This window comes from Coregonus clupeaformis, chromosome 38, assembly GCF_020615455.1.
Source record: "Coregonus clupeaformis isolate EN_2021a chromosome 38, ASM2061545v1, whole genome shotgun sequence".
Classification (NCBI taxonomy): Eukaryota; Metazoa; Chordata; class Actinopteri; order Salmoniformes; family Salmonidae; genus Coregonus; species Coregonus clupeaformis.
This window is the reverse complement of record NC_059229.1, coordinates 4928719-4940787: the sequence shown is the minus strand read 5'-3', so window position 1 is coordinate 4940787 and position 12069 is coordinate 4928719. Positions and strand designations below refer to the sequence as shown.

At 43.0% G+C, this 12069-nt stretch overlaps 2 protein-coding genes across 4 annotated transcripts in view; one reads left to right on the top strand and one right to left on the bottom strand.

Annotated features, from left to right (window-relative positions):
* xpnpep1 (X-prolyl aminopeptidase (aminopeptidase P) 1, soluble) overlaps positions 1-8794 on the top strand; it is a 12704-nt gene extending 3910 nt beyond the window's left edge. For both annotated transcript variants that reach the window (XM_041867289.2, XM_041867288.2), the window contains exons 6-20: positions 1-22; positions 263-358; positions 1353-1434; positions 1600-1810; positions 2098-2187; positions 2312-2362; positions 2525-2583; positions 3104-3181; positions 3303-3374; positions 3781-3841; positions 3947-4016; positions 4132-4305; positions 7694-7770; positions 7972-8070; positions 8428-8794. The exon at positions 1-22 is cut by the window's left edge and continues 122 nt beyond it. In XM_041867289.2, the coding sequence (XP_041723223.2) occupies positions 1-22; positions 263-358; positions 1353-1434; positions 1600-1810; positions 2098-2187; positions 2312-2362; positions 2525-2583; positions 3104-3181; positions 3303-3374; positions 3781-3841; positions 3947-4016; positions 4132-4305; positions 7694-7770; positions 7972-8070; positions 8428-8547 (1362 nt within the window). In that variant the 3' untranslated portion in view covers positions 8548-8794. The remainder of the gene's footprint in view (positions 23-262; positions 359-1352; positions 1435-1599; positions 1811-2097; positions 2188-2311; positions 2363-2524; positions 2584-3103; positions 3182-3302; positions 3375-3780; positions 3842-3946; positions 4017-4131; positions 4306-7693; positions 7771-7971; positions 8071-8427) is intronic.
* Positions 8795-8892: 98 nt separating this feature from the next.
* On the bottom strand, positions 8893-10938 carry si:dkey-246e1.3. Of its 2 annotated transcripts, none has more exons than XM_041867291.2 (3): positions 10737-10938; positions 10389-10485; positions 8893-9272 (listed from the first exon to the last, which is right to left on the bottom strand). In XM_041867291.2, the coding sequence occupies exons 1-3, from the start codon at positions 10741-10743 to the stop codon at positions 8951-8953; spliced, it is 426 nt and encodes a 141-aa protein (XP_041723225.2). In that variant the 5' UTR covers positions 10744-10938; the 3' UTR covers positions 8893-8950. The 2 variants fall into 2 exon arrangements, with proteins under 2 accessions (XP_041723225.2, XP_041723224.2); XM_041867290.2 differs by having other exon boundaries at positions 10741-10938.
* Between the last annotated feature and the right edge of the window lie 1131 nt (positions 10939-12069).

Here is a 12069-nt window from a genome sequence, read left to right as displayed (position 1 = left end):
ACCCTGGGCCTGGGGTTCACCGGTCGGTAGTACCACTTGGAGCAGTTGGTCTATGTCAAATACATGAAACAAATGCATTATTGACCTATTCAACATTGTAGAGATGTTATGTATCCTATCTTGTGATTGGTTGAAAGGTAGTAGCTGTACATGTGTGTACAATGTATTGATACAGAAAGGATTTTGTTGAGCAGTGATGATGGCATGATGACATCTTCCTCATCAATGGTTCACAGTTAATCCAGGTCCTCCTCTGTTCCAGGTCTGACCTGGCAGGACAAGATGACCGCTCTAAGATCCAAGATGGCCGAGAGGAAGATCTCCTGGTTCGTTGCCACGGCGCTGGATGAGATTGCATGTATGATTCCCTTTATACTAATATAGTTACTATCACACAACACAGAGACATTTTTCCTATATGATTTGTTGGTTAAGAGCTTGTAAGTAAGCATTTCACGGTAAGGTCTACACCTGTTGTATTCGGCGCATGTGACAAATACAAATTGATTGATTTTACCCTAAACAGTAATTGGATTTACCATCTACAATAACACCAGCTCACTAACCCTGGTCATGTTGAGTTACAAGGTGCACAGACTTTCGTTCCAACCCAGCTCTAGCACACCTGATTCGCAATGAAATGTCTTGATTGATGAGTAGTTGATCGGTTGAATCAGGTGTGTTAGTGCTGGGCTGGAACAAAAGTCTGCCCGACCAGTAGCTCTCCAGGACAAGGGTTGATGCTCTTCATTGAATGACCTCACCAAAAAGTGGCAGCAGGCACAGCCAATCGCATCGACTCCACGGTTACATTGCATAACCCTGTGAGGTAGACACGGCACCCCCTGATCACGATCCAAGGACCCTGGGGCTGTACGGGTGACCCTGTGGATGCCTGTCTGAGCACCTCGTTAGCCAGCCCTAACGAGCCTATAGAGCTCTCAGAGCTGATTGGCTGGCCAGAGTGTTTGTGTTAATTAGGGAGGACAATGTTGATGTTGATTGCAGTCGTCCAGTCACTTTTAGACCAGTGTGTCTAAATGAGGGGGTTTGTCTGGGCTTCTTCCCTAGAGGGTGAAGAGGGTAACCTCATAATAATAATAATAATAATAATAATAATTATAATTATATTAATAATAATGACGATTATGATTCTAATAATAATTAATATTATAATGATTATGATTATAATAATAATAATACACACAGTCCTAGCTAATTTATTTTGAGCTTTCAAAATTCTAACTACTGTACATACATACACTACTGAATTTGTTGAAGGAGAACAGGAAAAATCGCATCCACAAAACAGGTGTAAAGTGGTAGTCTTTTAACTGTGCTACTCTTCCCAGGGCTGTTCAACCTCCGTGGCTCTGACATCGAGTACAACCCTGTTTTCTTTGCGTATGCCATCGTTGGAATGAACACAATAAGGTAAAATAACCTAAAAGCACATAAATTAATCTAAAATAACATAAAAACACTTTACTTTCTTTCCAGACTGTCCTTTCTCTGACACAGCATTGAATGCACAACATAGTTTGACCTCCCATGAGAAGTAGGTCATGAATCTGACCTCTAACCTCTGACCCCTCCTAGGCTCTTCGTGGATGTCAAGCGTCTGGCCGAGCCGACGGTGAGGGAGCACCTTCAGCTTGACACGCCCTCTAAGGCGGAGCTTAGCGTCCAGACTGCCCCCTACGAGTCTGTGTTCACCGAGCTGCAGGCCGTGTGTGCCTCCCTGGGGCCCAAGGAGAAGGTGTGGATCAGCGACAAGGCCAGCTGCGCCCTCACGCAGGTCATCCCCAAGGTGAGAGAGTGCGACTGTGGAATGTCTGACACAAAATGGCTGTTGTGGGTGCTCATGCAGGTTATTCCCAAGGTGAGAGAGTGCAACTGCATAGTCAGGCACAAAATGACCACTGTGCATAGCTATATCACACTGGTGGATGGGGATGAGTTACCCCCAAACAATATAAAGTAATTTGTCGAAAGCTCTACCTTTTTGTTAATACATGTAGGCCTATTTAGTAAAATGATATGTGTAACATAAGGTACCTACTAATTAATTGCTTTGTTTTTCTGTTTTGTCCACAGGCCCACCGGTCTCCTGTCCCCTACACTCCTCTCTGCCTCGCCAAAGCTGTCAAGAACGCCACCGAGATTCAAGGGATGAAAATGGCCCATGTAAGTTACGTTTGACCTTTTGACCCCTACATGTATTTCATTTGATTTTAGACATCATAAAATCACCATAAATGTATCATCAACCAGCCATTGATCATGTTTGACTTTTTCTCCTCAACCACAGATCAAGGATGCTGTCGCCCTTTGTGAGCTCTTCGCTTGGTTGGAAAAAGAGGTCATATATATTGTTTGCACCTTACACCTTTAAAAAAATATATATATTTTCCAGTAGTTTTGTAGCTGAAAGTAGTGTTACAGTTTTATGATTACAGACTTTTTGGCTGTGACAGTGTTGCCATGACTACGTGTCATGACCTGCGTGGTGGTTGTTTTATAGATTCCAAAAGGCACAGTGACTGAGATCTCTGCAGCAGATAAGGCCGAGGAGTTACGCAGGTGGGGGTCTCCTTTTCACTTCAACCATAAAATAACAAAACTATGTAATAACACAATCTGTGACGTTTTCACTCCAACTTCACTTATTATCCTGGATCTTTAGATTTAGATTTGATAGGTTCTGTGCAGTCGCTACACAGTGAAAAATAATTTCTGAAGCACAAGGCAATAGGACAATGGGAAGATCTGAATTGCATACTCATCTCTTTCTCAAAACCGATTGGAGGAGAATGGCAGAGGGGAGGGACCTCTGGCTTTCTCATCCAATGGGTTTTGAGAAGGAGACAAGGAGAGAGTAGAGAGGATGCAAGGATATTCCCAGTGAGTAAGAGGTTTTTGCATGAGAGGGATATTTAGCATTTTAACTCCCTCTATTGAAACAATTAGGAACTGTATGTTTCTACTTCAACTCTGTGTTGCATCGTGCTTAAGAACAGCCCTTAGCCGTGGTATATTGGCCATATACCACACCCCCTCAGGCCTTATTGCTTAAATATTAATGTGTTTTATGTGGTTTTAGCCAACAGAAAGACTTTGTCGGGCTCAGTTTTCCATCCATTTCCAGTGTTGGACCAAACGGGGCAATCATTCATTACAGGTATCTTTGTTTATTGTATTAATGTAACTTTATTACAATGTAATTAATGTAGAGTTGTCTATAATCATGTTTTAGATAACTGATTTGTATTTATGTACTTATTTTTGTTGTCCTCCTATAGTCCCCTCCCTGAAACCAACAGAACTCTCTCTTTAAATGAAATCTACCTCCTTGACTCTGGAGCCCAGTATATGTAAGCAATAATCCTACATGTAATAATGCTACACATAATCCTACATGTAATAATGCCACACATAATCCTACATGTAATAATGCCACACATAATCCTACATGTAATAATGCCACACATAATCCTACATGTGATAATGCCACACATAATCCTACATGTAATAATGCCACACATAATGCCACACATAATCCTACATGTAATAATGCCACACATAATCCTACATGTAATAATGCTACACATAATCCTACATGTAATAATGCCACACATAATCCTACATGTAATAATGCCACACATAATCCTACATGTAAGCATGGCATTCACCAAGACATGTAATAATGTGACACATAAGAAAAGCACGTTACAAATACAACTTAGTATTATTATTATAATACGTTCTGGTGATTTATAGTGACGGAACAACAGACGTCACCCGCACCATGCACTTTGGATCCCCCTCTGCTTATGAGAAGGTAACAGTTCTCCATATGGCCTCTCCTCTCATGCTACAGCATATGACAGAGGGAAAGTCCCAGTGTTATGTTCATTGACCTATGGATTTTCTCTCTGTATCTCAGGAAACCTTCACCTATGTTCTGAAGGGACATATAGCCGTCAGCGCTGCCATTTTCCCCAACGGAACCAAAGGTGAGACCTTGTTGTTTATGGAGTGCTCAAGATTGCCAGTGTTTGTTTTTAAATGAATAATATGTGAAATGTAAACTACCTCCACTCCCTCCTCCTCCACCCCCTCCACCCTTAGGCCACCTGCTGGACTCGTTTGCCCGCCAGGCGCTGTGGGAGTCTGGGCTGGACTACCTCCATGGTACGGGCCACGGGGTGGGATGTTTCCTCAATGTCCACGAGGGACCCTGTGGCATCTCCTACAAGACCTTCGCCGACGAGCCCTTGGAGGCAGGCATGATCGTCAGCGATGGTGGGTACACACACACATATGGACGTACACGCACTCACATACACACACACACACACGCAGGCACGCATACACACACACTCACTATCATGCATGCATGCATACACAAACACACAGACAATTTAACTACAGTGGGGAGAACAAGTATTTGATACACTGCCGATTTTGCAGGTTTTCCTACTTACAAAGCATGTAGAGGTCTATAATTCTTATCATAGGTACACTTTAATCCAGAAAATCACATTGTATGATTTTTAAGTAATTAATTTGCATTTTATTGCATGACATAAGTATTTGATCCATCAGAAAAGCAGAACTTAATATTTGGTACAGAAACTTTTGTTTGCAATTACAGAGATCATACGTTTCCTGTAGGCCTTGACCAGGTTTGCACACACTGCAGCAGGGATTTTGGCCCACTCCTCCATACAGACCTTCTCCAGATCCTTCAGGTTTCGGGGCTGTCGCTGGGCAATACGGACTTTCAGCTCCCTCCAAAGATTTTCTATTGGGTTCAGGTCTGGAGACTGGCTAGGCCACTCCAGGACCTTGAGATGCTTCTTACGGAACCACTCCTTAGTTGCCCTGGCTGTGTGTTTCGGGTTGTTGTCATGCTGGAAGACCCAGCCACGACCCATCTTCAATGCTCTTACTGAGGGAAGGAGGTTGTTGGCCAAGATCTCGCGATACATGGCCCCATCCATCCTCCCCTCAATACGGTGCAGTCGTCCTGTCCCCTTTGCAGAAAAGCATCCCCAAAGAATGATGTTTCCACCGCCATGCTTCACGGTTAGGATGGTGTTCTTGGGGTTGTACTCATCCTTCTTCTTCCTCCAAACACGGTGAGTGGAGTTTAGACCAAAAAACTATATTTTTGTCTCATCAGACCACATGACCTCTGGATCATCCAGATGGTCATTGGCAAACTTCAGACGGGCCTGGACATGCGCTAGTTTGAGCAGGGGGACCTTGCGTGTGCTGCAGGATTTTAATCCATGACGGCGTAGTGCGTTACTAATGGTTTTCTTTGAGACTGTGGTCCCAGCTCTCTTCAGGTCATTGACCAGGTCCTGCCGTGTAGTTCTGGGCTGATCCCTCACCTTCCTCATGATCATTGATGCCCCACGAGGAGAGATCTTGCATGGAGCCCCAGACCGAGGGTGATTGACCGTCATCTTGAACTCCTTCCATTTTCTAATAATTGCACCAACAGTTGTTGCCTTCTCCCCAAGCTGCTTGCCTATTGTCCTGTAGCCCATCCCAGCCTTGTGCAGGTCTACAATTTTATCCCTGATGTCCTTACACATCTCTCTGGTCTTGGCCATTATGGAGAGGTTGGAGTCTGTTTGATTGAATGTGTGGACAGGTGTCTTTTATACAGGTAACGAGTTCAAACAGGTGCAGTTAATACAGGTAATGAGTGGAGAACAGGAGGGCTTCTTAAAGAAAAACTAACAGGTCTGTGAGAGACGGAATTCTTACTGGTTGGTAGGTGATCACATACTTATGTCATGCAATAAAATGCAAATCAATTACTTAAAAATCATACAATGTGATTTTCTGGATTTTTGTTTTAGATTCCGTCTCTCACAGTTGAAGTGTACCTAGGATAAAAATTACAGACCTCTACATGCTTTGTAAGTAGGAAAACCTGCAAAATCGGCAGTGTATCAAATACTTGTTCTCCCCACTGTATTTCTCTCTGTCTGTTTCTTTCCGTCTCTGTCTGTTTCTCTCTCTCACATACAGTGAGGGAAAAAAGTATTTGATCCCCTGCTGATTTTGTACGTTTGCCCACTGACAAAGAAATGATCAGTCAATAATTTTAATGGTAGGTTTATTTGAACAGTGAGAGACAGAATAACAACAAAAATCCAGAAAACGCATGTCAAAAATGTTATAAATTGATTTGCATTTTAATGAGGGAAATAAGTATTTGACCCCTCTGCAAAACATGACTTAGTACTTGGTGGCAAAACCCCTTGTTGGCAAACACAGAGGTCAGACGTTTCTTGTAGTTGGCCACCAGGTTTGCGCACACATCTCAGGAGGGAATTTTGTCCCACTCCTCTTTGCAGATCTTCTCCAAGTCATTAAGGTTTCGAGGCTGACGTTTGGCAACTCGAACCTTCAGCTCCTCCACAGATTTCCTATGGGATTAAGGTCTGGAGACTGGCTAGGCCACTCCAGGACCTTCATGTGCTTCTTCTTGAGCCACTCCTTTGTTGCCTTGGCCGTGTGTTTTGGGTCATTGTCATGCTGGAATACCCATCACGCACGCCATTTTCAATGCCCTGGCTGAGGGAAGGAGGTTCTCACCCAAGATCTGACGTACATGGCCCCATCCATCGTCCCTTTGATGCGGTGAAGTTGTCCTGTCCCCTTAGCAGAAAAACACCCCCCAAAGCATAATGTTTCCATCTCCATGTTTGACTTGTGATGGTGTTCTTGGGGTCATAGGCAGCATTCCTCCTCCTCCAAACACGGCGAGTTGAGTTGATGCCAAAGAGCTCCATTTTGTTCTCATCTGACCACAACACTTTCACCCAGTTCTCCTCTGAATCATTCAGATGTTCATTGGCAAACTTTAGACGAACATGTGCATATGTGCTTTCTTGAGCATGGGGACCTTGCCCGGTGCAGGATTTCAGTCCTTCACGGCGTAGTGTGTTACCAATTGTTTTCTTGGTGACTATGGTCCCAGCTGCCTTGAGATCATTGACAAGATCCTCCCGTGTAGTTCTGGGCTGATTCCTCACCGTTCTCATGATCATTGCAACTCCACGACGAGGTGAGATCTTGCATGGAGCCCCAGGCCGAGGGAGATTGACATTTTGTTTGTGTTTCTTCCATTTACGAATAATCGCAGCAACTGTTGTAACCTTCTCACCAAGCTGCTTGTCGATGGTCTTGTAGCCCATTCCAGCCTTGTGTAGGTCTACATTGTATCTTGTCCCTGACATCCTTGGAGAGCTCTTTGGTCTTGGCCATGGTGGAGAGTTTGAAATCTGATTGATTGATTGCTTCTGTGGACAGGTGTCTTTTATACAGGCAACAAACTGAGATTAGGAGACACTCCTTTATGAGTGTGCTCTAATCTAAGCTTGTTACCTGTATAAAAGACACCTGGGAGACAGAAATCTTTCTGATTGAGAGGGGGTGAAATACTTATTTTCCTCATTAAAATGCAAATCAATTTATAACATTTTTGACATGTGTTTTTCTGGATGTTTTTGTTGTTATTCTGTCTCTAACTGTTCAAATTAACCTACCATTAAAATTATAGACTGATCATTTCTTTGTCAGTGGGAAAACGTACAAAATCAGCAGGGGATCAAATACTTTTTTCCCTCACTGTACACACCTGAACTTGCCTCCTTCCTTTCCTCAGAACCTGGGTACTATGAGGATGGCTCCTTTGGCATTAGAATTGAAAACGTTGTCCTGGTGGTGCCAGCAAAACCCAAGGTAAGAGATTGACTGAATAAGTATAAAATGAAGTGAAGTGAAGAATGAGTTGATGTCTATGGAGACAGATTGACTAAGTGTAAAGTGGATAGAGTGGAGAATGAGTATTTATATTTGTGGTAAGACATTGACTGAATAAGTGTAAAATGAAGTGTGAACACTGGAGTGAAGACCATGTGACCTTTGTGTCTGTGTCCTCAGTACAACTACAGAAACAAGGGTAGTCTGACGTTTGAGCCTCTCACTCTGGTCCCCATCCAAGCCAAGATGGTGAACACAGATCTTCTCACCCAGAAAGAGGTCAGTCTTGGTCCTCATTCTTTGGAATTCATATTTTACCAAACACACTGTTTCTTTAGGAATTATCATTCATTTATTTATACTAAAATAAAGCACTAATTTATTTCTAATAAAAAAAGCTGTAAAATGTAAACATAGCACTTGAAACTTGGGTAGAAATACTGTAATGGTTGGTTGAGTTGAATGAAGGGACAATCTTTGTTTCAAATCAGTTTTGCCATATGAGATAAGGAAGTCTTCAGGAAATATCCAAATATCCACGGGTGCTCTTTGAAACCGGGGAAATCGATCAGAACTAGTTCTGCCATTTTGTATGATATCACTATGTGTGTGACACGCTCTCCTCTCTTCCTGCAGCGTGATTGGGTGAACGAGTACCACAGGCAGTGCCGGGAGACGATTGGAGCAGAGCTGCATAGGCAGGGCCGCAAGGAGGCTCTGGATTGGCTGATCAGGGAAACCCAGCCAATCGCCTGAAGGCTAATCTGTGACTGACTCTTATTTAATCCAATGGTATTGCCCAGGAGTATGATTGATCGATCGATCAGTTGATTGCTCATCTCAGCAGTGATTATCTTTTCTTTTGATATTTTCTCTGAGAAGCTACTATCTATCGTTCTGGTCTCTGTGTATTTCACGCTACGCTTATTTTCTAAAGCACACCATCCATGTCTGAACTGTTTTATGACGATTAAATAAAAATCTCAATTGTGGAAAAAATGAACTTTCACAACTTCCAAATAACTTCATCAAAGTTCATCCACTTTAGACAGTTGTTTCCAAAATTGTGGACAATGTGTACTCCTCCACCTTACAAACTTGAATAGGACAACAAAAATGCAAAACACCCCTCCCATGAAGTGGAACATTCCACCTTCCTCTAGAGCTTCATGTAAAAGTTGGGTGGGTCCAGGATGATACCACTATTGGGATCGTTGGCGTAGTCCTGAAAAGTTGGCTCTTGCTCCTTCGATCCACCGGGGGTGATATTCTGGATATTGTCCTCTTCCTCCATCCCTATGGGTAGAGGGTTACTGTAGATGTAGTAGATTCTAGAGTTGTCCTTAGGTGCATCCTGTTTTCTGAAGAATGAGAGAGGGTTTCTGAAACTGGTGGATCTCTTGACGGCTCTGATGTCCACCGGGTTGACTGGTACCTCACGAAGCACAGCACTCTCATACATAAGGGCCCTCTTAGACAGCCTGAAAGAGAGGGGGGGGGAGAGAGAGATATGTAATGCGCCTTCAGGGAACTGTGGGACATTCTATGTGTTCTTTCATGTCATTTTAAACCAATGCATTAAAATGTCCGTCATTATTTTGTGTGTCCCACCGACATGGCAAAAACTGTTGCTGTAAAAGACCATGCAGTTTCATCATATGTCCATGGAGTGGCACTGTTCAGCTGTGTTAAATGTAGAGCTGGACAGTGAGGAAAAGACTACACCAGAGGAAGATTGGCTCATTATAATGACTGGAATGGAATCAATGGAACGGTATTAAACACATCAAACATATGAAAACCACATGTTTGACTCCGTTCCATTGATTCCATTCCAACCATTCCAATGAGCCAGTCCTCCTATAGCTCCTCCCACCAGCCTCCTATTAGATTACCAAATATTTAGTTTGCTTCAATGAAGCCTAATGAGTGAGAGTCATTACTAAGATTACTTTAGTTGAGGATGCCAACATGACTCAGAGAGGTAATTATAAGGCAGCGATATTAACATGACCCAGAGACAGGTAACCTCATGCGACTGTGACAGGAGATGCAAAGCAAGAGGTATGACTCTGCCCAAAATCTGTCCACAAAAATATTTCTATGGAGGTCAAAAAGAGAGTGTTGAATTTTGGTCAATAAAACATTTAATTGCTAATTTGCTAAGTGAGGCTTATTTGTTTAAAATAGACGTTTCGTAATGGTTAGGTTGTTACGAATGCACTGATATAAGTGGACACGTGGCATTTCTGCAACTTACCCAAAAACGACTATATTGGATATGTGCCTCTTGTGATAGAGATAGATAGAGGACTCATCATGGTTTTAACCTGTTTTAGCATAGACATTGCCATTGAGGGCTTCCACCATTTTAAAGTAGTAAACTGAGTGGGGATTCCTATGAGTTGGGAGAAATCAGCCATTGGAGTAGACAATTTGCTAATTTTAAATAGAGATGCTCTCACAGACGCTATAATGGCACAGATACAACGATGAGTCCTCTATTTATATCTATGGCTTGTTTACACAATTATAATAGACAATAGCTTCATATGTAGTACAGAGCATTATGGGTATTGTAGTACATCACGCCTTACCGTCTGCGGTTGTGACAGGATATGCTGCAGAACAGGCCAGTGATGGTGAGAACACACAAGGCTAGAGACATTAGGATGATGTTGAACACCTTGAACTCTGGAAGAAGAAAAAACAGAACAGGTGACTATGGTGACCATATTCTGAGAAGAGGGGAAAACAAGTGAAGACTAGGGTCCACCTTCATTTCAAGTAAAAGCGCTGAAACCTATTCAACACACAATGTCACACTCAACCATAAAAACATTCCCAATTCAACTTACAAATGAAGAGGCTAGGTTTGGATTCAACAGTGACCCTTCATACAATATGTTTGTAGATACCAAAAGCAGGCCTATAGTTTACCTTACCTACCATGCAATGCTGCGTTCATATCCTGGTCGACCGTGGTGAGAGCTGTGGTCCTGTTCATATCAAATGCCATCACCGTCACACTGCTGTGGTTGTGGGTCCCAATCCCACTCATGTTGTTGCCATTGGCATCCACCACATAGACTGATCCCAGGCTTCAAGCTCCACTCGCTGTTTTCAATAGCCCTCAACACCATGTGACTCGCCCCAACTATTCTTGGCTCTGTTCTGTCGTCGTGGAAACTTGGCACCCCTCTTTTGTCGCACCCCAGCCTTTGTTTTGTACCCTTTTTAGTTATTGTACCTCTCTGCCCCCTCCATCTCTCCATACACCCCTCATTTACATATTATTAGTATTCTCTCCATCTCTGAGGGACAGTCAGAGTGAGAGAGAAGGAGAGGGGGATAGTGATGGAGGGAGGAGGGTGGATGGGTAACAGTCTAAATACTAATGGTAGGTTCTGAGTGGTTCCCCACTACATTAACAGGGTACTACAGTACTTTAGGCCTCTTGGGTTGAACAACAACAACACCAACTTTTCCCTCAACACCGCCACCCACTTCAGTACAGACAAGATATGTTGTGTTCGTGTTCTGACATTATAATTGGTTTCAGCTAATGAACCCAATAATAGCAATATGTTGCAATATGGGCTCTATGAAACAGAAGTCCGTCATGTTCAATACATCACGTATCGGCTTCTCTTCATCATGTCTTGTCAAACAAGGAACACACTGTCTGTGTCCCAAATGGCCCCTATCCCTAACTAGTGCACTACTTTTGACCAGAGCCCTTGTCAAAAGTAGTGCACTTTATAGGGAATAGGGTCCCATTTGGGGGGCACGCACTGTATTGCATTGGAACACATTGCGTAATAGCCTTGCTATCTCCAGTAGCGTTCCAGTGTGAAATGAAGCATGAAGAGTGGTAGAGGAATAGAATGCTCTCTTTGTCTCTGTCTGTGAAACCATGGAGACAACCTGGATATAGAAGTCATTATTATGATTCTCGGTATTCATTTTTTCTCTCAACCAAGCCATCTCCCATCGATCTATGACCATTTTATTTGGGCTTCATCACTTTCCAGTGTATGTGTGTCTATAGTTCATAGGTCGTCATTAGGCCCTTGTGGATGTATCAAATATACATCAGGCCTACTGTCCAATGTCCATATCTGTGAATAGGAAAACATCTCAATCTCCCCTGATACTTCTAGAATAATCCCATCATAGTGGATGATATCGTATATTTTCCATGCTCATCTTCAATACTGTTTTGGACATTTTTGACAATATCACAGCCCCCGGCCGCTCCATCCAATGCCAGACATG

Bases quoted from the DNA above. Each gene is read 5' to 3' on its own strand.
- si:dkey-246e1.3 (XM_041867290.2), bottom strand. From the start codon at position 10,852: ATGAGTGGGATTGGGACCCACAACCACAGCAGTGTGACGGTGATGGCA. The intron at 10,486-10,740 runs GTAGGTAAGGTA...TTCTTCTTCCAG, and splicing joins TATGAACGCAGCATTGCATG to AGTTCAAGGTGTTCAACATC. The intron at 9,273-10,388 runs GTAAGGCGTGAT...CCTCTCTTTCAG, and splicing joins TCCTGTCACAACCGCAGACG to GCTGTCTAAGAGGGCCCTTA.